General features: G+C 40.1%; 1 protein-coding gene across 1 annotated transcript in view; it reads left to right on the top strand.

Annotated features, from left to right (window-relative positions):
• The window catches only part of tent2 (terminal nucleotidyltransferase 2), an 86,398-nt gene that overhangs the window by 16,484 nt on the left and 44,566 nt on the right, over positions 1–25,348 (top strand). The window contains exons 4-9 of the mRNA XM_048527761.2: positions 377–569; positions 4,428–4,542; positions 12,432–12,523; positions 12,628–12,691; positions 13,409–13,475; positions 18,293–18,369. Coding sequence (XP_048383718.1) covers positions 377–569; positions 4,428–4,542; positions 12,432–12,523; positions 12,628–12,691; positions 13,409–13,475; positions 18,293–18,369 — 608 coding nt within the window. The remainder of the gene's footprint in view (positions 1–376; positions 570–4,427; positions 4,543–12,431; positions 12,524–12,627; positions 12,692–13,408; positions 13,476–18,292; positions 18,370–25,348) is intronic.

Consider the following 25,348-nt stretch of genomic DNA (forward strand, 5'->3'; position numbering starts at 1 on the left):
ATTTGTATTTTAACAATGGAATGTGTTTTGCTTAAAGCCTAGTAGTGTGACCAATAAAATCACATCTGGAATGCAGCCCCTTATACTTGCCTGTGAATAAGATAAAAGTTAAAATACAGGGCTATCTCCTTGATTATATTTTGAGGGGTTTTGGCCCAGCCCATAACAACATGAATTATTATAATTCTACTAACTGTGATTAATATGGTGGAGTATCGACTTTGGTTCAAATTTATGTTTACCACATCTAAATAATTACACTTTTTATGGCTTTCATATTGATCCAGATATAGTTTTGCATTTTAGTGACATGTTGGTTTAATTTTGCACAAGAATATCAATGATCTGATGCACAGAAATCTCGTCTGTATTACAGACGAAGAAGTGATGAGCGAACTAGTCCTTATGAAGTCAAGCGGCAGCGGTTTCAGTCACCACCTTCTCGACCATCTGGCAGTTCAGTGCCTTTCGTTGTTGACCACAGGTATTCTGTCCAGTCACCTGGAATTTCATCTCTGCTTCCACTCACAGATCACCCACAGAATACCCTCCAAGTGGCCAGGGATAAGGTACTAATTCACTAAAGATTTTAGTGACGTGTTTACTGAATATTGAATAACATTACTGATGCACTGCTTTTATTAAACCCAAACAGGAAGTACAAATGTGTTTTGGATTACTGAGAGGCTGAAAGAAGGTGCATTCTGCACTTGAATGTAAATGAAATATTGGCACAGGAAATACTTTGTAGGTTGCATTGTTAAAGGAAGTTCCACGCTGCTAAATGAGTTTAGGACTGGATTTAGAACCAGTTTCATCTGTTGATAGGGATAGTAGGAACTGCAGATGCTGGAGAATCTGAGATAACAAGGTGTAGAGCTGAATGAACACAGTAGGCCAAGCAGCATCAGAGAAGCAGGAAGGCTGGTGTTTCAGGCCTAGACCCTTCTTCAGAAATTTCAGCCTTCTTGCTGCTCTGATGCTGCTTGGCCTACTGTGTTCATCCAGCTCTACATCTTGTTATCTCATCTTGCTGATAGTTTCAGGTTACAGGCAAAACTGGAGTTCTTATGTAATTCAACATTGATTTGTTTATTATTCGCTGAATATTTCAAGTAAATGGAATCTCTTCAATTTTATCTTGCCTCTTGCATTCTTAGATCATATTACAATTCTTTTGACCAGCTTAGTTATTTGAAGTGTAGTCCCTGTTATAGATCAGATTAACAAGGTCTTAGAGACAGCAAGTGACTGATTGCAGTTTACGTTCTACATAAACCTAAGATATCTTTGCTATTTTTTAAACTACTGTTTTATTTGAGCATTTTGTTAAGGGCGTAGTAAGAAGTTGCACAATATCATGAATTAGTCATGTATAATCCATCAATTTGCTTTTCCGAAAACTGGAGTGGATTTCAGTAGCCATGTATCATTAATGGGTATGACCTGTTCCACTGCCGTCAGGTTAGGCATGGGAAAGGATTGCTGATTACCTATCACCTTTCCTCAGCTGATGAATCAACTCTGCTCCATTTTGAATACTACTTTGAATAAGCACTAAGAGTGATAAAAGGCACAATGCACTCTAGGTGAGAAGTTTCAGTATCTATCAAGGGTGGCAGTATTACTGACTGAGATAGCTGAGTCACGAAGAACATATCTACTAGACTGAACCTGCAGCAGGTGATGTGAGGATCAAAAAAGGATAAAACCAGCTTGATCTCACCTTCAGCAGTTTACTTGCCAAAGGTACGTTTGTCTGTGACACTATCGATAGGAGTGACTACCATGCTGTTGTAGTAATGGTAAGTCTGGTATTCACACTCTATTTACTTCCTTGTGTTGTATGATATTACCCCTATGACAGAAGGAATAGATTCAGAAGATTAGTTTCAAATTGGGCATCCATGAGGTGCTGTGGAGCTAAATTGATTCCAACTACAATCCCTCTGCCCAATATGTCCCTCTCTCTAACATTGTCAACAAGTCACCTAGTTGAAAGGAACAGTTTCAGAGAGTGTGCCAGGAGCAGCACCAGATGTACTTAAAATTTGGTACCATCCTGGTGAAGCTACTATAAAGGAATACAAATGTGCCAAGCAGCATGTGATTGATAACAAATCAATCTCGCAACTGATGGATCAGATCAGAGCTCTCAGTCCTGCCTTATCAGTCGTAAATGGTGATGGACAATGTAAATGCCTAATTGGATAGGCAATGGTACAAACATGTTAACCTTCAACGGTGAGAAAGCCTAACGTGTTCGAGCTTAAGGCTGAAAATACTTGGTATAAAATCAGCTTGTTTGATCCAGATTTCACATGATATCAAAAAGTAGGTGAATGTATTGAATGCAGCAAAGGCTATAATATCTCTCACCATCCCAACTGTAGCACTGAACACTTGTGTACTAGAATAAGCCTTTCCTGAAACCATGGTGTTCCAGTACATCTATAAACAGGCATTTAATGATTTAGAAAATTGGCAACATAAGTCCTGTTCGCAAGGCAGTACAAGACAAATTCTAACTGGCCAATTACCAACCAATCAGCAACAGAAATTGCTGGAAAAGCTCAGCAGATCTGGTCGCATCTGTGGAAAGAAATCAGAGTTAACGTTTTGGGTCGAGTGACCCTTGTCAGAACCAGCAGCTCTTTTTATGTTGCACATGCACACGCACACAAACAATCAGGCTACTCTACATCAGTGACGTGATGGAAGTTGTTGCTATTTTCAAGCCGCACGCAAGAACAATAATATGCTGACAAACGCAATCTGGGTTTAAACAACATCTGTTGGCTATATTAAAAAAATGACGGGGGAGGTGTTGATTTAGTGGTAATATCACTAGATTATTAATCCGGAGACCCAGGTTATGTTTTGGGACCAAAGTGTGAATCCCACCAAGGCAGATGGTGAAGTTTAAATTAAAACAAATCTGTCATTAACAATCTAATGATGACCGTGCAACCATTGTTGATTGTCAGGGAAAATCCCATCCAGTTCATTAATGCTCTTTCGGGAAGGAAATGGTCATCCTTACCTGGTTTGGCCTACGTGTGGTTCCAGATCCACATGAATATGGTTGACTCTTAACCGTCGGCAATAAATGCTGGCCTAGCCAATAACGTTCACATCCCTTGCATGAAATTAAAACAAAAAAAAATTACTGCCTTGGTACTATCACATGGGTTCTACATAAGTTGGGAATTTATGCCTTACACAGCAAAACAGCAATTGATCATGGCATCGACGAGTCCTAGCAAATTTGAAATTGGTGAGAACTGGTGGAAATTTTCCATCTCGTTGGAGTTACATTTAGCTCAGAGAAAAATTATTGTTGTTGTAGTAGGTCAATCATCTCAGTCCAGGAGATTACCGAAGTTCCTTATGGTACTGCCGTAGGCCAAACTATGTTCAGCTGATTCATCAATCACCTTCCCTTCATCGTAAGGTTAAATGCGGTGATGTTCACTGGTTGGGTAGTATTTTGTCCCATATGTAATTGCCAAGATCCTGGAACATGCTGTACCTGTGGGTGGCAATACCTAAACAACATTCAAATTTAGTCTGATATGTCACAAAAAGCATGCACACTAATGCCAGACATTGACCATCTCCAACTGGAGTGAATCTGTCCCAGGAGTTACCATTGGCCAAAATTGTAACTGGACTAGACATCTAAATCTGTGACGACAGGAGGTGGTTAGGGGCTTAGTGTTTGCATTCTGCAGCAAATAACTCACCAAAATGTATCCGCCATCTGCAATGCCCAGGTCGTCGATTCAATGTCAACTAGGGATGGACAACAATTGCTGCCTTTGCCAATATAGTTCACAAAATTAGGGCAAACAGAAAAGTCAAGTTAATCACTGTCCCGCAAATGCAAAACTAAGTTTTCCTGATCTGGTCGGAAATAATATTTACTCACAGTTCAAGCTAGATGCTGATGAATGCAGCCTTCATGGCCTGCTTTTGAGATTGGTGAAAATCTGATCAGAGACATTCGAAAAGGAAATTGAAAGAGACAAACGTATGAACTTGGGAAGCATCTGTATGTACTTTGGTTTTGGATCAGTGTCTGTCAAAACTTTGGCTGAATTTTATTGTCCTTTGTACAGGTTGAATTTCATTCGAAGAATGTCATGAACCACTCACCAAAACTCTCATTTTGCAGTTTTAAAATGAGAACAAAAGCTAAAATAGATTTGTGTGTTCTGCATTCCATAATGCACTTTAGGGAATACAATGTAGGGAAGTTTAATAAAGGTGCCGCACTACGATAAAACAATCAGTTTGAAAGGTTCCAGATGTTGATTTTAGGTAGAGAATAACCGTTTTAAACATACATTAAAAAAAAATTTTCAGAAGTTTCACTTTTTAAGGATATATAATGCATGTAGTCTTTTCACTGGCTTTATTTGCAGTTGAGTCAACAAGTTTTGGACCTCTTCTGCAACTGTCAACAACAGTCGATTGATCTAGAAAAAAAAGATCTATGCCGCACACAGATTCAGAGAGAAATCCAACGGATATTCCCACGTAAGTTGATCGTTGGCTGTTCTTTCATTGATTTGGATTTTAGTTTGCAGGAGGGGATGGTGTGGTTGTGGTGTGGTATTGAAGGAGGCTGCTGAAAGTGAAGGTTTCAAAATTGCAGAATTTCCTCACTCTCTTTATTCTGTAGCTTTTCTGCACATTTGGCTTCTTTAGTCAAATGTGACATTGGGGCAGAGCATCCTACAGCACGTAGCTGCGGCTTAACTCCCCTGAGAATAGGGGTTTGATGGGGTGGAATAGGAAGCTAATGGCTGAATGTAGGGGAAAATGATGGTTGTTTACTGGTTGGGTCCTTTGGGTTTGTAGTAAATTGATCCTTTTGGACCCTATGCTGTAAAGCTATTTACTTTGAGGATTCATTCCTCCTCCATCTCCATCTCCTTTTAGCTGTAGCATTTTCCTGGGAAACGAAACAGATGAATGTTTAAAAGTAGGATGGGTGTTAAAATGAATACGTACATGAATAACGAATATACCCCTTGCAGGTGGATTGCTCCAGCTTCACCCCTTCCATCTGCTGTATAATTGAAAATGGGTGAATTTCTGGTGACTTGATTTGTTCTTCCATTTTTGAATTTTAATCCCTGACCCGACTCCAATCCATCAGTTTTTAAGGAGTTAACATTCATTATGTCGACTGATCAGTGTCAAAGCTGACAAGGGGGTACTATCAAAATTTTGGTTTGTTTTTCTTAACTAAAAAATCATGGTGGTAAGTTAGTTTAACAGTTAGAGACCCCAATAAATTTGAAGAAAAATAGTTAATTGCATGATTATAACCACTTGCTTATGTCCTGATGTGTTTTTCCTAATGTAAATTAATTGATCATTGTTTTGTTACTTCATTTCAGAAGATTACTTGCGATCGTAGACTTTTTGTAAATGTTTATCAAGTGTACTTAAGTAGTTTTGTCACCTTCGTTATAATTCTGCTGCCGTAAAAGTTGGATTTTTCATGGCGACTTTGAATTTATGTTGAAAATCAAAATAACTTCATTTTAAAAAAAAACTTGATTAAAATATTTGTGAATATTTATTGCCTTTGAGAGGCTAAATTTAAAATGATACACAGCTTGAAGAAGCATAGAACTTAATGCTGCTGACATTAGATATCAGAAATAAGTAAGGAAGTTAGCATCCTTAGAGAGAAAAGCATAGTGAATGATTCAGATTGATGTGCTTCATCAGTGGTTCTGATTCAACCAAATAATGATCAGTTAATTTATGTCAGGAAAAACACACCAAGACTTAAACAAGTGGTTATAATCATGCAATTAAATATTTTTCTTCAAATTTCATTGTGGTATGCTCTGGGTATTCTCTGCAGTGGGATGAATCTAAACTGCGTTTTTTCAGAATCTAAACTGCGTGCCCTTGTATAATGTGTATAAGAATGTGACCAGGATTAGGTTATTTTTAGTTGCAGTGTTCAGATCATGAGAGTTAAATATTCACTTCGATTTTTACCCCAAGATTTGGACAATACCACACTAAAATCTCAAACAGGCTAAAACTCTTGGATCAGATTTATTTCCAATTTATGAGGTAACAGATTTAAAAAGGAACTATTTGGCTTCATGAGCCTGTTGCAGCTATCCAGTTAGTCCCATGTCCCCAGTCTTTCACATATCTCTGCAGTTCTTCTGTCTTCAAGTTTTTACCTAATTTTCTTTAAAAGGCTGCTGCTAATCATCTTACATTATCTAATGGTTTTGTATTTCAAAGCCTAATTCTTCATTGTTTGAAAACTTTTTTTTTGTTGCTTCTGGTGTTCTGTCACCTTAAATCTATGCTCCCTGGTTTTCGGTTCTCCCGGCATTGGATCTTTTATTCTAAACCCTTCGCAATCTTAAATATTTGTGACTTCTTAATGTGCAAAGGCAATAAAATACCAGGTGAATGCATGTTTTCATTCTTTGAATATCACATTGTTCATATTTAATCAGCTTTTTTTTAGTTGCAGTTGCCTAGGTGGAGTTTCACCACTATTATTAAAGCAAACAGATAGTGACTTTTACCACAACAACTTTGACTGCAATTTTAAAAAAAATATTGTTCATGGGATGTGGCATTTGCTGACTCGGGCGACATTTATTGCCCATGTCTAATTTCCCGGAGAGGCGGCATGGTGGCTCAGTGGTTAGCGCTGCTGCCTCAAGGCACCAGGAACCTGGGTTCAATTCCACCTTGGGTGACTGTCTGTGTGGAGTTTGCACGTTCTCCCTGTGTCTGTGTGATGTCTTCGCGTATTCCAGTTTCCTCCCACAGTCTAAAAATGTGCAGGCTAGGTGGGTTGCCTATGGAAAATTGCCCGTAATGTTGAGGGATGTGTAGGTTAGATGGGTTATAGGGGGCTGGGTCTGGGTGGGATGCTCCGAGGGTCATTGTAGGCTTGTTGGGCCAAAGGGACTATTTCCATGCTATAGGGATTCTATAATTCTTCTTTGTTAAGAGTCAATTGCATTGATGTGGATCTGAAGTCACATATAGTTCACGTAAAGATGACAGACCTTCTTCCTCAAGACTGTTAGCAAAGTGGATGGGGTTTTCTGGCAGTCCTTAGTGGTACATGGTTGCCATTAGGTTGGATTTTAGTTTTGCAATACCACTGTCTTAACTCTTGTGGCCTTCCTTGTAGCTAATTAGAGAAAATAGGTGCAATTTCAGGCATAACATGTGGATGAGTTCTGCAAGAAATCCTACCCTTTTTGTCCGTGGGTGTCCCAGAAATTAAAGTTTTCTGCCAAAGTCGTTAACGTATGTTAGATCGTAGAAGTAACTATAAACAAGTAATACTCACAGCTCCAAAGAGAGTGAGATATTGCAACATTTTAAAATTATAAACCCTTTATTATGTATGAATTGGAAGTTTCAAATCCTGTAGCCAACATTCATGTACATTAAGTATAGTATTTGTTGGATAATGCTATTGTGGAGGTATTTTAATTTTTAATGTGGCTTGTATTGTCATCATACAAATGCATTTGCAACACACTTGTGTTTAAGTTTCCACCATCACATCTGCCCAGTAGCACTTTTCAGCAGTTTCAAATACTCAAAAGGCCAGAATTAGATGAGCCAGAGATCTTCTATGTACGTAGGCGTGAAGGAGATTATAGAAATGAGACTTTGCAAGGCTACGAAGGATTTGAAAACAAAGGTAAAAATTTTCAGTTCAAGAAGCTGCATAATAGCCAGTGAACCAGTGTGATCACTGAGCATCAGGAAGTACATGAGTTGGAGCTTGTTAACAATGGGGTTAACAAGTATGGATAGCCTCAAACTATTGAGGGTAAAATGTGGGAGGAGTACCTCAAGTGCCTTGGAGGAGTCGACTTCAGTGTATAAGAGGCATGGTTGAGTGTTTCAGCAGCAGATAACCTGAATCAGGGATGATGTTGGAAGGTGGAAATAAGTGAAAATAACAGCTCTTAATGTAGAAGGAACGAAGAATACCAGGCATTGTCACTAGAATGTCGTATGATATTTTTGTACTCTTGGAAAAACATGGCCAATTAAGAGCCAGCACAAATAAAACAAAACACTGCAGATATTGGAAATCTGAAGTAAACACAAAGATTTGGAGGAACACAGCAGGTCTGTGGGGAGAGAAACAATTTCCAGTCTGTTATGACTCTTCAGAACTGAAGTAGGTTGGAAAATGTTGTAGACAGGTGGTGGAGAAGCAAGTGGAATTGATTGAGAGGGTGGTCAGAGCCAAGGACCAAGGGGTAACTAATGGTGGTGAAGGAGAAATAAGGATGTAAAATGGGTGCAAATGAAGGTGTGCTAAGGAGAAAATAGCACTGCTCAACTGAGAGCAAAGGCAACACGAAAGAAATATGGCTGTCACTGTGTTTCTGTGTGTAAGAAACGTCGAGGATATAGAGGTTATGCTCAGCAGTTGTGGAATTCAATACTGACTCCTAGACACTACAAAGTTCCTCTGAGGAAAATTAGATATTGTTCCTCAAGCTTCCGTTGTGTGCTTTGCTGGAACACTGTAGCAGATGCAGAATTGAAATGTTTGACTAGGAGCTTGGTGATTCGTTGAAATGGCAAGCAGCTCGAAGCTCAGGGTCATTCTTAACGACAGAGTAAATATGATCCTAAAAGCAAGTGCCTAGTTTTGTGTTTGGCCTTGCCAGTGTAAAGGAGACTTCATTTTGAGCAGTGATTGCAATAAATTAGATTGAATGATGTATAAGTAAACTACACTTTCACATTAAAGGAGCTTTGGACAGTGAGAGGGGAGCTGGTGGATGGACAAATGCTGCACCTTTTGCAATTGCATGGGAAACTGCCAAGGGGGAAAGATGATGCGTTCAGACTGAAGAAGGAGTGGGCCAGGATGTTGTGGAAAAGGTAGTTGCTGCAGGATGCTGATAGAGAAGGGGAGGATCTGTTTGGTGGAGGTATCCTACTGCAATTGATAGAAAAGGTGGAATATGATCCTTGGACTTCAAAGACCGGTGAACTGAAAAATGAGCACAAGGGGAACGCCAGTGTTCTGGGAGGGAGAAGAAGGGATGAGGGCATAGTGAAAGAGATAAGTCAGACATAGTTGAGGATCCTGTCAGCTGTGGTGGAGGGTGGGAATCCTCAATTAAGGGAAAATGTCATGTTGCAGACACACCAGTGGAAGGTGGCGTAATTGGTACAGATTCAAGAGGTGAAGAAACTAGGAGAATGGAAAAGGATCTTTGAGGAAGCAAAGTGTGAGGTACTTTGAGATAACTGGGAGTTGCTGGGGTTTGCAATGGATAACAGTGGATTGCCTATCCCCAGAAATAGAAGCAGAAGTCAAGGAAGGGAAGAGAAATGTCAGATATAGGCACAAGTGAAGCTGAGAGAAGGATGGAAATTGGAAGCAAAATTGATTCCTTTTTTCCCAATTCTGGACGAGAGTAGGAGAACGCAGAGATGACATCATCGATATAATGGAGAGAGCATTTTGGATGGGGACCTTGAGTAGGACTGGAACAAGGAATGTTCCTGATACTTGATAAAAGACAGGAAAAACAGGGATTCATGCAGGCATTCATTGCCAAAAAATTGACTTGGGGAAGGTGAGACACATTAAAGAAAAATTTGTTCAAAGTGAGAACAAGCTTAGCCAAGGAAGGAGGATGGTGCTGGATGGTTCTGGTTTCTTGACAAGGAAGAAGTGGAGAGTCTTCAGACGATCTTGATAGAGTGTGGACCTGAGTAAGGTTGGAAATCTATTGTGAAGAGGAAGCAGGTAGGCCAGAAAACTAGAAATTGTGAAACTGAGTTTCAAACATGATGGATGCCATGAATGTAAGTGGAAAGACACCAAATGAGGAAAAGGACAGAGTCAAGAAATGACAAAATAAAGTTTTGGTGCAGGAACAGTCTGAAATTGAGTTTGCAAGGGCAATCTTTTCTGTAGATTTTGAGGAAAATCTTGAAGCAGACAATGCAGAGCTGCGAGACTAAGGGAAGCTGTGGAAGAGAGATCTCCAGACATGTCAGTCACAGCCCTTGGTGTTCAGTAGTGGGTCTGTGATCCAGGGTGGAAGGATGGAAGGTATGTTGTCATCTGTAGGCCCTTTATCAACATGTTTAATAACAAAATCAGAATTAGATCTAGGAGAATGGAGTGCTGCAAGTTCTGAAGGAGAGGGGTTTGAATGGGTTTGGGGAACAGGGAAATTAAGGTGGCCGATGTCATGTTAGCAGTTGTTAATGCAGAGATCAAGTGCGGGTAATTGACCAGAGGTAAAAGTTCAGGTGAAAGGGGAGTATTAGAGGCAGGTAATACTCCTTGAATGACCGGGAGAATGCTCTTGCCCAAAGAAGTGGGCACAGAGATGAAGGTGATCTGATGCCTTATGTCGGTTTCAAAACTTCCAGTTTACCGGCTCCAGCTACCTCTTCTTTACCATGGATGTGCAATCCCTTTACACATCCATTCCCCACCAGGCGGGTCTTAGGGCTCCCTGCTTTTTCCTGGAGCAAAGACCTGAACCATCCACACCTGTCACCACCCTCCTCCGCTTGGCTGAGCTTGGCCCCAACCTCAACTTCTCTTTCAACTCCTCTCAATTTCTTCAGGTAAGAGGAGTTGCCATGGGTACCCATATGGGCCCTAGTTATGCCTGTCCCTTCGTGGGGTATATGGAACATTCCTTGTTCCACTCCTATTCCGGCCCCCACCCACAACTCTTTCTCTGACTTCGATGATATCATCGGTGCTGCTTCCCTCTCTCATCAAGAATTGGAAAAACTTCACCAATTTCGCCTCCAATTTCCACCCTGCCCTCACTTTCACCTGGTCTATCTCTGACTCCTCCCTTTCCTTCCTCGACATTTCTGTTTCCATTTCTGGGTATAGACTGGCCACTATTATCCACTACAGACTCGCTGACTCCCACAGCTATCTGGAACTATACATTTTTCACATCCCACTTCCTGTAAAGCCTCCATCCCACTTTCTCAGTTCCTCCGTCTATGTCACATATGTACATATGAGGCCAACTTTGTCAAGGGAACCTCTGAAATGTTCACATTCTTCCTCACCCAAGTACTCCCCAGCTCCATTTCGACAGGGCCCTCATTTGGTCCGACCCATCTCCGGCGCTTCTGCCCTCACCCCTTCACTTCCGTCCCGCAGCAGCGATACGGTTCCCTTTATCCTCCCCTACTATCCCACCGCAGCATCCACATCCACAAGATCGTAAGACTCCATTTCCGCCACCTCCAGCAAGATGTCACCACCAGACACGCATTCCCCTCCCCTCCCTTGTCCGCCTTCCGCAGGGACCATTCCCTCTGGGACACCCTGGTCCACACTCCCTTCACCGCCAACACCTGCCCATTTACCTCCTCCCTCTCCACTATCCAAGGGCCCAAACATACCTTCCAGGTGAAGGAACACTTCACCTGCACTTCCAAGAATCTGGTCTACTGCATTCGCTGCTCACAGTGTGGTCTCCTCTACATTGGGGAAATGAAGCATAGACTTTGCGACTGTTTCATTCTGCTCGCAAAAAAGACCCTGAACTCCTTGTTACCTGCCACTTCAATGCACCACTCTGCTCTCTGGCCAATATCTCTGTCTCCAGCTTGCTACCGTGTTCCAGTGAAGCCCAGCGCAAGCTGGAGCAACAACACCTCATCTTCCACTTGGGCACCCTACAGCCCTCCGGTTTCAATACTGAATTCAATAATTTTAGGGCCTAAACTCTTCCCACGTCACAGCCCCCTACCTCTCACACCAGGCCTTGTTACCATGTAGCCTGCCACGACACAACCCTTGTTGTTAGTCACTAACAGTCCCGATTAACAACTACTCATCCTCCCAGCCTGATCATTAGCAACTCCTTTGCCTGTTCAACTGTTTTTCTCTCTCTTTGGGCTCTATTCTATCGTTTACTCCCTACCCCACCCACCTCCCTATTTTCTGCATATAAACTGACGTTTTCCCAGCCACCATCAGTTCTGAGGAAGGGTCACCAGACCCGAACGTTCACTCTGTTTTCTCCTCCTCAGATGCTACCACACCTGAGCTTTTCCAACAATTTGGTTTTTGTTCCTGATTTACAGCATCTGCAGTTCTTTTGGTTTTTATTTACAAAATATTTAATGTTCACCTTTTGATTGGGGCTGCATCTTTATGATGATATATGTTGAAATTTCATATCCTAAATATGTAAGATTTCAAATTAATAATTGTCACATTTTTATTGTAAAGAAACGCTACTGTTTAACCCTGACTCTGATTTGTAACAGGAATGATTGCAAAATGAAAAGAAAAGTTGCAATATCAAACGGAAGTAAGTTATTTGGCAGACACCTTTTTATAGTTGTAAGCGTTCTTATCGAATTCTACATTTTTCTTTCTCCAGAAACAAAGTTGTATTTGGTTGGCTCTTCACTGAATGGCTTTGGTACTCGTTACAGTGATGCAGATCTGTGTCTTGTGTTAAAGGAGGAGCCGGTATGTTTATTTTTCATGCCGTTTTTGTCTTGTCATTTTTGTCAAATATTGCTATATCTAGCCATTTGCTGTATTGAAAGGGATTTTTAAATTTATTCTTATAGATCAATCAAAGAAGTGAAGCATGTCACATACTAAGTTTAGTTCAGCAACTTTTCTACAGACTATGTAAGTTATTCTTTTGAAGTTATTATGCTTTTGGTGATATAGTATATAGAACAATACTTACCATCACTTTCGGGGTGGTCCCTTTTCAAGGCTTCATAATTATTAAGATCCCTGAGTGAGAATTGAGAGTGGGAGCACAGCGTAGGGCTCCGTGGCCCCAGTGCTGTCTTAGAGCTCATGCTACTTTGGGAAATCCTGGTGCAGCATGTGATAGCATTTAATAATAGCTTAGTTAGGTGTAATAAAATGAAATAAGACAAGGGATATGAGAAAGGGTCAGGCATTTTGGGTTAGGGCAGTTGCTTGTGTGGATGATAAACACCACAATATGTTTCTGTTCTGCACTGTTGTATTTATATTTGGATCAAGAAGACAAAATTAGTTATTTCACCAGGTTTTGTGATGTGAATTTGTCCTGGTAATGTCCTCTCTGTTTAATTAGTTGGTGGGAAAGATTTAATATATTACAGATGTCTGGTGTTTCCTTAAGGGAAAACAAGGAAGTGCCATGGCTTACCTTTTTAGCCACAGAGGAGTGTATGGCAGGATTTAGCTGAAAACCTTTTCTCTGCTTCATGTTGCCCAGCAGAATATTAGCATTTCATGTACAGGATCCCAAAACAGCTTATGTTCTGGAGGTTGCTAAGGAAAGTGCAGCTAGATGGTACTTGAAGGTCTGTTTTGAAGAAAGATTGAGTTTTTAAATTTTATTTACAGCTTACATTGACAGACCTCAACTGATCCGAGCAAAAGTGCCAATAGTAAAATTCAGGGATAAAGTCAGGTATGTAATTAAGTGATTCCAGCTGAGAGCTGTTCCATTAAAACAGTAATGCAGATTTTTGCCTTCTGAATTTGTACTCCACCAATCTTGTTAAACCATGGCATTTGACTTTGGATTTCAATGCTGCCTTTTTTTTTTGAAAAGAACTGAAATTGTAGCATAACAAGTATTGTTACATTTGCTTAGACTTTTACACTTCTTTTTAAATTTTGAGCATGTAATAGAAATTGCTTTATTTTTGATGTACTGTTTTCTCTTAGCTATTTTGTGCTCATGAATGAGATGCTTTGATTGTGGATCACTGATTTAGGGAATTGAAATCTGGATGAAGACTAGATCTGCTAAACATAATGAAGGCTGATTGTATTGGTTTGAAGCTGTCCCTAGGCTAAAGAGTAATTATAGAGCAGTGTATTGATTTTAAACCAAACGTTTTCACAAATGCAGCCATCAGAAACCAGATTGAACTTGGGTGCCTAATTATTTTCATTGAAATGTATTTCAGCACCCTCTGGTTCAAATGTTGATTCATTAATTTAGAACAGTGTCTTTGGGTTTTCCAATCAGTCACAGAATCATAGAGATGTACAGCATGGAAACAGACCCTTCGGTCCAACTTGTCCCGGCCGATTAGATATCCTAAACTGACCTAGTCTCTCATGCCAGCATTTGGCCCATATCCTTCTTAAATTCTTCCTATTCATATACCCACCCAGATGCCTTTTAAATGTTATAATTGCACCCGCCACCACATGTACTCCACCAGCAAGTTCCATAAACATTCCACACTCTGCTTGAAAAAGTTGCCTCTAATGTCCCTTTTAAGTCTTTCTCCTCTCACCATAAACCTATGCACTCTAGTTTTGGACTCCCCTACCTTGGGGGAAAATGAAAACCTTGGCTATTCACCCTATCCATGCCCTTCATGACCTTACTAACCTCAAAAAGATCACCCCTCAGCCTCCAACGATCCAGGGGAGAAAGTCCAGCCTATTCAGCCTGTCCCTCTAACTCAAACCCTCCAATCTGGCAACATCCTTGAAAATCTTTTCTAAACTCTGTCAAATTTATGACATCTTTTCTAAAGCAGGGAGACCAGAATTGAAGGCACTATTCTAAAAGTGGCCTCACCAATGTCCTCTACAGCCACAACATGACAACTCGACTCCTATACTCAGTGCACTAACCAATGAAGTCAAACATGCCAAATGCCACCTCCACCAACTTGTCTACCCACGATGCACTTTCAAGGAACTGTGTACCTGCATCTCTTTGTTCGGTAACACTCCGCAGGGTCCTACGATTAAGTGTATAAGTCTTGCCCTGGTTTTCCTTAAATACAACATCTCAAATTTATCTAACCTAAACTGTATTTGCTAATCCTTGATCAGATGGGCCAAAGGGCCACGGCCCCATTGTACTCGGAGGTAACTTTCGTTACTGTCCACTACGCCACCAATTTTGGTGTCATCTGCTAACTTATCAACCATACCTCCTGTATTCACTTCCAAATCACTTACATAAATGACAAAAAGCAGTGGACTCATCAGCAACCCTTGCAGTACACTGCTGGTCACACGCCTCCAGTCTGAAAAACAGTCCTCTGCCACCTGCTTCTGTCTCCTATCTTCAAGCCAATTTTGTATTCAGTTGGCTATCTCTCCCTGGATTCCATGTGATCTGACCTTACTAACTAGTCCGCTATGCGGAACTGTGTCACATGCCTTGCTGAAGTTCATATAGACAACGTTTACTGCTCTGCCTTCATCAGTCTTCTTTATTACCTCTTCAAAAAACTCAATCAAGTTAGTGAGACATGATTTCCCATTCACAAAGCTGTGTATTGCAACATTGCTGATAAATCCTTTGTTGCTCTTTCAAACTGTGCCGAAAGCAAATGATCATAGATCATAGAATCCCTACAGTGTGGTAACAGGCCCTTCAGCCCAACAAGTCCACACCGACATACACAGCATCCCACCCAGACCCACCCCCCTTATCTACACATTCCATGAACACTTTGGCAATTTAGCATGACCATTCCACCTAGCTGCACAAATTTGGATTGTGGGAGGAAACGGGAGCACCTGGAGGAAACCCACACAGCCATGAGGAGAATGTGCAAACTCCACGCAGACAGTCGCCCGAGGATGGAATCAAACCCTTGTCCCTGGCACTGAGACAGCAGTGTTAACCACTGAGCCACCTTGCTACTCATGGTGAGCCAGTCACGTTCCCAATCATTCATGGAGACCTCCCAAGAACATTTCCCTTGGGAGCTTTGTCAAAGTTTCTCATATCTTTACTGCACAAACCATTGTTTTTTCCTATTGTTGGTATCAATTGTAATAGAGGACTACAAGTAGCGGGGAAAGTCTGCAACTCTTCAAAATCATTAAGAGAAATTCAGTGCATCAACTTAAATGGAGACTTTACACAGATATCGGCATAACTTCCAGTTTGGAGGAAAAATACTGCCCAGTTAGTGTTTTTGTTTTCTGAAGCTGTATCCAAAGAATTTATAGCACATTAGAACACCATTTGACCTGTTGCTTTTGTGATCATTCTGCTGGATTAATGAAGAAATGAATCCCCCATTCCGCTTCATACAACGCTCGAGCATTAGTTAAAATAACAGAAGGTGTCATTAGCAGGTTGATCCCACCTCCATTTGCTTTGTAATACCTGCTCACTGAAGCTCAGTTTGGGCTCCACAATGGCCACTCAGCTCCTGACCTCACTGTAATCTTAGTTCTTAGATGGGCAAAAGAGCTGAGTTTTGGGCATGAGATAAAGTGAGAGTGACTTGCTTGACATGATCGCTGCATTTGACAGAATATGGCACTAAGGAGCCCTAGTAAAACTGGAATTTGGGAAACAGGAAAATGCTCTGCTGGTTGGAGGCATATCTCAAACAAAAGGGGATTTTTGCAGGTCACTTGTCTCAGATCCTGGACATCTCTGCAGGAGTTCCTCCAGGTATTGTTTGAGGCCTAGCCATCTTCAACTTTATCAACAATCTTCATTGAATATCATTGAATCCCTACAGTGTGGAAACGGGCCCTTCGGCTCGACAAGTCCACACAACCCTCGGAGCATCCCACCCAGACCCATCCCCCTAAAACCTACCTAATTAACACCTCTCTGAATACTATGGTCAATTTAGCATGGCCAAGCTACCTAGTCTGCACATCTTTGGACTGTGGGAGAAGACCAGAGCACCTGGAGGAAACCCACGCAGACACTGGGAGAACGTGCAACTCTACACAGTTGCTCAAGGGTGAAATCAAGTGCAGGTTCCTGGCACTGTGAGGCAACAACGCTAGTCACTAAGCCACTGTGTCTTCATTAGGTCAAAAGTAGAGAAGTACAGTGATGTTTAACACCATTGATGACTCTTCGGACACCTAAATAGTCCATGTTCAATTGCATCAGGAGACGGACAATGTCCAGATTTGGACTGACAAGTGGCAAGTGATGTTGGTACCACTCAAGTAATGACCATCTCTAACAAGATAGGATCTGACCATCGCCCCTTGACATTCAATGGCATCACCATTGTTTAATCTCCCACTGTGAACATCTGAGGGGTTACCATTGACCACAAATTAAACAGGATGCTAGGGATCCTACAGACTCCTCTCTTGACGTGGAAATAGATCACCATTCCTTCAGTAGTGCTGGGTCAAAATCTGGGAACTCCCGCATGTCATTGTGGATGTACTTATGCCAATAGACTTCAGCAGTTAAAGAAAGCGGCTCACAGACACCACCTCGAGGGCAACCCCACACAGATAATAAATGCTATCCTAGCCAGCCATGCCCAATTTCCCATGAGTGAATAGAACAAAATTTTTGCGCCTGTCTCTTTTTTTCTATTTATCCTCTTTACTTTAGAAAAACAAATTTGTCTTTGACTCAATCATTTTCTCTTGTAAACCCTTTCATTATTTTTTATTCTCTGTGTTGGAATACTCCTCACTTGCCTGGATGAATGTAGTTCCTAAAACACTAGAGAAGTTTGACATCATCCAGGATAAAACAGGCCAAGTGATTGGAACTCCACCTTTACACCAATGCACAGAGAGGTAGCAATGTGAGCCATCTATAAAATGTACTGCAATATCTAACCAAGGCTGTTCTGACAGCATTTTCCAAATCCATGACCTTTACCACAGGCAAGAGCAGATGAATATGGGAACACCACTACCAGCAAGTTCCATTTCAAGTCACACCATCCTGACTTGGAACTGCATTGTTGTGCTTGCATTGTCAATGGATCAGAATCCTGGAACCCTCTTACAACAACACAATGGGTGTCCCACAGCCAAACTACTGTAGCAGTTTAAGAAGGCAGCTCATTAATGCTTTCACTGTAGAAGTTATGGGTGTATAGTAAATGCTGGTTTAGCAAGTGAGGCCTATATCCCATGAATGATTTTATGCAATGAAATCCAATTACCATGACTCCTTCATTTATCCTTGTTAAAGATTTCTGAAATTCTACATATATAGAATGTTTGCGTATAGAGATTTTATATACAGATCTTAGCCAGCAAAATGTTTCAGACAATAGCCATCATTTTGTTAAAAAGTTACACTATGTCAAATGTTTGGCTGTATATGTTTCAAAATAACTGTAGATGACCTGTAAATCCAGTAATCATAACTATTTAGTAACTCTATGTTTCCTGCGTCTTCTAAAAATCCCATCACTGTTGCTTAAGCAACATTTCACTCCCCAGGAATCTCTTTAATCCAGTGAATTTTGAAAATAACTTGTTAAACTTTTAATTGTTGACTTTTTGCATTTTCAGTGGTGTGGAGTTTGACTTGAATGTAAACAATGTTGTGGGAATTAGAAATACATTCCTACTGAGAAGCTATGCATATAGTAAGTACTGTACCTACATATATCACCCTGCTATCCAGATGTCACATATTTATTTGCTAATGTCACATGGCTGACTTATATGGTACGTGTTCTTGGTGTGTTTAAACATCCAGCAAAATTTTTTAAAAAAAGCTCTTCTTTATGCTTGAAATGTTCATTGTCACTCAGATTGAGATTAGAGGATTCATCGAAATCATGTTAAATGTTCTGCGTTTCCGTTCTGGTGCTTGAAAGTTATCCATGCAGGCTGATGAGACTTTTTATGCTGGATGCACTTTACTTCCTTTGCTTTCTGTAAGGCTGACAAACCTGTGAATGTTGGGGCATGATGCCTATATATTGTCAGGTTATATTTTCTTCCTTTTCCTCAAATGATGGATGTGGCATTCTCACATTGCAGGCAAGAAGTGACTTGTATTTATATAGCACCGTTTTTAACTACAGAATATCCCACAAGCCGCAAAGTGATCATAACCATGTAATCCGATACTGTTTGAATTAAAAATATTGGCCAAGACCACATGGATAATTTCACTGCTGTTCTTTGAATTGGTGCCATTGGATTTTTATGCACATATGAAGGACAGACAGAGTCTGAGCTCATTGTCTCACCTGAAAAGCAGCACCTCTGAAATCAAAGTGCTCATTCAGTATTGTACTGGAGTGTCAACCTTAATTCAAAACTGATCCTGGGTGAGTTTGGAAAATGACTGGGATAGAAAATGATGTGTACTCTGCAGAGGTAATGGGAACTGCAGATGCTGGAGAATCTGAAATAACAAAGTGTGGAGCTGGATGAACACAGCAGGCCAAGCAGCATCTTAGGAGCAGGAAAGCTGACATTTCGGGTGGTGTAGGCCTGAAACGTCTGCTTTTGTGCTCCTAAGATGCTGCTTGACTTGCTGTGTTCATCCAACTCCACACTTTGTTATCTTGTACTCCTCAGAGGTGGTTGGAGTACAAGTGGAATACTGAGGTTTACTATTTTGAACAACAAACCTTATTAATACAAATAACCTGGATGTAAAGAAAAACAGATTTGATTAGGTGATTACCTTTATTAATCAAGGAAAATCTGAAGGACAGTCACATTTAAGAAAGCACATTAAAAATTTACAAAATGTGTTGAACAAATAAAGCAAGGAACTGAAAAATTAAAAGTGTGGAATTGTATAGCTAGGAAAGGAAGGAAACATGGCTGACATTCAGTTGAATGCCTTGCAATATATAAGGATGAAACTCAAATACCTTGGTGGTTTTGTAGACTTAAAATGATACAAATTAATCTATTCAGTGGAATGTAATGGACATCAAAACCAATGAGGTGTGAAACAATATAGTTCAAAATAATGTGAAATATATGGAAGCTAATTTGGAAAGGTAGGACAATGGAATATACTCAGTCTAGCCAAACGCAAATTCAGGTTTGATAATTCTTAAAACAAATACATTAAATCACTGGTCTTTTCGGGATTGTATGCTGCAGTCCAGTATTTTGTATAATTTTGGTGGATGTATTTATTCACCAAGAAGCGAGCCCTTACTATACCTGGTAGTGATAGACTACAAAAGTGAAGAGTGCCAATAATTTATAATGGATTGCAAATCTCATAATGCAAGCTCAGTCATTGCTCACTCAGGAACATAACATTTAGCTTGTGGCATCTTGCATTGTAACAGTTTTGTTTTTAAATAATTTATAATCTTGCACTGGAAATCAGTCAGTTAATCAGGATTAATAGAGCAATTTGGACTGACTCTACTGCTGTGGATATTTGGCATGTTCACATTTTTATGTCTGTCTTAATGCCACTGACCTTTTTTTCCTTAATGAGTTAATTCTTCCAATAAACTAGCAGACAGAGAAATATTGTACATGTTATTAACTGTTACAACTATAATAACATGTTATAACTATTCATTATTAACTGGCAGTGCTAATTTTGAGACCCAGTGTTATTGAGGTTTTAGCTAGCAAGATGCATGTAATGCAAGGTGAAAATCTTATTCATGTTTTCACAGCCCTTCAACAGAACTCGGCTCTAAACTTTCTCATTAATAATATTAACTCATCGTTGTATCCTTAGAAACTTATGTAAGCCATCGGGGGTCCCCTGCACAAACTGATGTGTTAACAAGTCAGAGATAATGGAAACTGCAGATGCTGGAGAATCCAAGATAATAAAATGTGAGGCTGGATGAACACAGCAGGCCAAGCAGCATCTCAGGAGCACAAAAGCTGACGTTTCGGGCCTAGACCCTTCATCAGACCACAAAAGCTGACGTTTCGGGCCTAGACCCTTCTTCAGACTGACGAAGGGTCTAGGCCCGAAACGTCAGCTTTTGTGCTCCTGAGATGCTGCTTGGCCTGCTGTGTTAACAAGTCACTTTTCTTTTGTGACTGTAGATGCACTTTCAGTCAGCATTACATGCATCTCGTAAAAGTATATGGCTGCATCTCCGGACTTGAGTTTCCACTGAGAAGTACTGAATCTGGTTAAAATATCTTGAAATGTAAATGTAAAACTTCGGTAAACCTATAAGTTCAGGAGTGTTCAGTTTAACTGTAGGTGTAAGGTTTGAGTCAGTTACAATTATATATCAAATCGGGGGGGCAATCTGAAGGCTTTATAGTTCTGATAAGACCACTCTACGTTTGGGTGTGTTCCCACAAATTCATTAACCTTATGGTGAGTACATGAGGATGAAACACAATAAAAGCAGTGCATGTTAGTCTACATCAGTACGCCAGCTTTGACTTCTAGTTAAAAGGGCACACGTCGGCTTGTTCTGTCATTTAATTGCTGCGTATCCAAAAGTTGGCTCAGTGTGGTGCACTTGCGTGTGCTGGAAGCAAAATATATTGATACAAAGGGCGTTGTCCTTACACTTGTTTTAACTCAACAAAATAAGTAATAGCCTGGTTTGTTTGTCAGAACAATGCTCAGAACAATTTGCTTAGTTTAAAATTTAACAAAGTCTGGCTGTTAACTGCTTAACGGTATTAATAGGTGTTTTCTCCATGGTAATGCCTCTACCAGTTAGAGTCCATTTCCCAACCAATTAATACCATCCTGTGACACTGTACAAATGTTGGTTTTTCCCTTGACTTTGTATTTTTTCAAAACGTCCCGATGAGTGCAAGACAAAAACCTTTGACTGAAATGTTTCTTTTTTTCAGTAACATTTAACTATTAAGATCTATTGCTTCTTAACCCTTGCTACCCACTACTTCCTGTGCGTGGTCAGTGGTATCTCTGAACTCTAATTAACTTGTCAACAAATGGTCATTGTCAGACTGGTGTAGTCAGTTTGTGCCCGTTTTCTGATTTTATTCTTAAGAGTGATGATAATATCGCTGACATCACTTCTTACTGTCTCCTGACTAGTTTGTTTTAAGATGTCAGTTGTTAGTTGGAGCTTCCTTTTTTCCTGAAAACTTTTCACTGTTAGCTTACTAACTTCACAGATCTCCACAAAGATAATATAATGCCAAAGTAATGTGTGTCTGCTTAGAGGATAGATACTTTCTAAATAACCTGCTCATAGACATTATTACTCACCTTTGGAGAAGGTGGAACTTAAACCTGGAATTCTTGGTATCGACGTAGGCATGCTACCGTGCAGTATCACATCCCAATGATCAGTATCATCCCAAATGTCCGTTCGTTACATTTAAGAGTCCCAGAATCCAGCAATATATTTTAGTTAAGCAATCCTTTGTTAATATGTGACATCACAATAAGTGTTGGCGCCTACTGCCTTTCTTTGCTTTGCAGAGAAATGGGATCATCCTGCCAAAAGTCAAACCTTACTGCTTTATTGAATTGCTAAGTGTCCGTCTTCAAACTTTAAAATTGTTAGCCTGACAGAATTAAATCAGTACGAAGCCCATGACCTTACTTTTGACCTGGACCCTATGTCTTTTCTTACCAAACAGCAATCTGACTGCAGTCAAAGGCTCATGTAATACCAGTGTCTTACTACATTGGTAACAATTCGATAACAGGTTAATACTCGTTTGATTATTACACACATCTAAATTAAAACTAATTGTTGAAAAATAAATTCAATCTTAACCTTTCAAAATAAATTATTTTTGATTCGTTATAATTGCAATTGATTCCAAATTGCATAAGATATCCAGCCCTCTGGAAAATAAAATTTGCGCCATCAGGGCCCCTATCTTAGTTGGATAATTTCTACGTTCACCACCTGTGGCAAACTACATCTTCTGTTTTCAAGGATTTTTCTTTTTCAGCATAAGTGAGTGAATTTTGAAGACTCAAAGACTGTTCATTTGTGCCAAATCAGTAGGGAAGTACTTCCTCCCTAATCACAAATACTGATGTGGTGTTAGTGTCACAGCTTAGCACTGTGAAGTGACAGATGTCTTTCAGTACAGCTGTCCTACTTGTCACGGAATTATGCATTTTTGCAAGCTAGTGTTTCATTATGCCATCTTTGTAACAAAATCAGTTAATGGTTTAAAAAAATGCAACTTTTCTGGAGTAGGGTGATTTTAACAGGTTTTGTATTGGCAGAAGTAATTGTTGATTTTTTTTTGTTCAGTGGTTTGTTTCAACATTGTTTCACTTCAAAATTTTGTCATATTTTTAGATAATTGCGAGTTTCCACCCTTAGCCAGAATTGAAGAAATCTATCCAGTGAATTGTTGGAAATTGGAATTTACCTTTAGTGGAAGAGCTTGAATTTATATTTCCTTAGCAACTGTGCATTATCTTAATATATCTTTCGTCATTGTGCAAAATTTGACTGATTATAAAGATGAAAATCACTAACAACAGGTATCTTTAATAATATCTTTTTAAAAATCATTAGCCATTGTGGGGTTTGAAACCCTGACATTGAGTCCCACTACCGAATAAATGAGCAAGCCTAGTGTACAGGAACTCCCTGCAGAAAGCCTTTTCAATTTGTTCCAGTAAATTAAAACAACATTGTTTAACACTACACTGGCCTTGGAGGAAAACAGCATGCATATTGGTGAGAATAACTGTGCATGTGCTGTGCCCACAGTGCACTGTGAATACATGTGCACAAATGTTGCTGACATTTTTTCTGGCCGGTGTCAGGAGATGATGATTCACAAAGTAGAGAATTAATTCTGCCCCAAGACTCTAGATAATTGTATTTTGGAATTGAGCAGTGGTTTGTTTCAATTTTTAAGCTGATAAAATTTGTGCACCATCTTTCAGTATGTGGCATAAATGCCAAACTAAAAATGCATTATTGTAAATGCTGGAAATTTGAAATAAAAGTAGAAGGTACTGAAAAAGCTCAGCATATCTGGCCACTCCACAAAACAGTCACATTAGATTGAAAACATTAACTCCGTTTATCTCTCTGCAGATGTGACCAGACCTTAGATTTCTAGCCCTTGCTGTATGTATAGGTTAAACTCTCAATTTGCTCTACAAACCAAGAGAAAATTGTTTGTATCAGAACCTTAAAATCCACTTTCTGGATATAAAGAATAATTTGAAATGTACAAACAAAGTCTTCTAACATTTTCCAACTGCGATAGTGACATGCATATTTTATAGACAGGCCTAATCTCTCATCAAAGTTTAATAAAACTGAAAGAGGAAATGTTGAATCAAGTGCCATGTGCAGAAGTAGTGGGGAAATTTGTATAATGCAGGTAAAAATTCAAATGTAGTTAATATTCACAAGAAGTAATAAAATCTCAATATTATAATTTATGAAGAAAAATACATATTTGTCAATCAGTTTACTCTTTCTGCAAATTGCTTCCTAAACAATGCATCTGCATTTATCAATGTGAAGTTGTGTTTCATCAGTTTAAATTAGATTAGATTTCCTACAGTGTGGAAACAGGCCCTTCAGGCTAACAAGTCCACACTGCCCCTTGGAGCATCCCTCCCTGACCCATCCCCCAATAACTGACACACCCCTGAACACAGGCAATTTGGCATGGCCGATCCACCTAGCCTGCACATCTTTGGACTGTGGGCGGAAACAGGAGCACCTGGAGGAAACACGCATAAACACGGGGAGAATGTGCAAACTCCGCACAGTTACTTGAGGCTGGAATCGAACCCGGATCCCTGGCGCTGTAAGGCTGCAGTGCTAACCACTGTGCCACCGTGCCGCCCTTGGTCAGTTTTAATTCATGGCGGGAAAGAAACATTTACATTGTGTCTTCAAGTCTCTAAGGCAAAAACTGTTGAATGATAACTGTTTACAGCATGAAAGGAGGCCATTACTTTTGGACCATTCAGTCTGTGTTTGCTCATCACTAATCTCACTAATTCAAAACTAATCTCATTGCTTTATACTCTCCTTGATCTTCCTCTGTTTCAAATGTGTATCCAATTTTTCCCTAAAAGTCGCTGTAGTCTGTGTCTCAACCACTCTTGTGGCTCATCCTTGATGCCTAATCTCTCTCTTTATTCTCTCCATGACAATTTTAAATTGACGACAGCTGACCACTTTATCAAAAGAAATGGGCCAAATGCTAGATAACGAAAGTGTAGAGCTGGATGAGCACAGCAGGCCAAGCAGCACCTTAGGAGCACAAAAGCTGACGTTTTGGGCCTAGATTCTTCGTCTTGGCCCAAAATGTCAGCTTTTGTGCTCCGAAGGTGCTGCTTGGCCTGCTGTGTTCATCCAGCTCTACAATTTGTTATCTCAGATTCCCCAGCATCTGCAGTTCCAATTATATCTCTGCCAAATCCTACATTTTTTTTTCTATGTCCAAATAAGTTTTAAGATTTTTTTTGGAGGTTTTGATGCTGCTAGGTCACTATTTTTCACAAATTCACTTCATTAGTTACTTATCATGCCTCTATGACACCCTCTTCTGTCCAGGTTTCACCTTTTCTTATCCTACTCCATTCCCAAAACAGCTTGTCACTTAGCAAGTATTAGTCAGAACCTTGGCATCTCTTGCCCCAGAGTTGAAAGCATAAGGTGCACCTGGACAAGTGCTGTC

Source organism: Stegostoma tigrinum, chromosome 3, assembly GCF_030684315.1.
Source record: "Stegostoma tigrinum isolate sSteTig4 chromosome 3, sSteTig4.hap1, whole genome shotgun sequence".
In the NCBI taxonomy this organism is placed as follows: domain Eukaryota; kingdom Metazoa; phylum Chordata; class Chondrichthyes; order Orectolobiformes; family Stegostomatidae; genus Stegostoma; species Stegostoma tigrinum.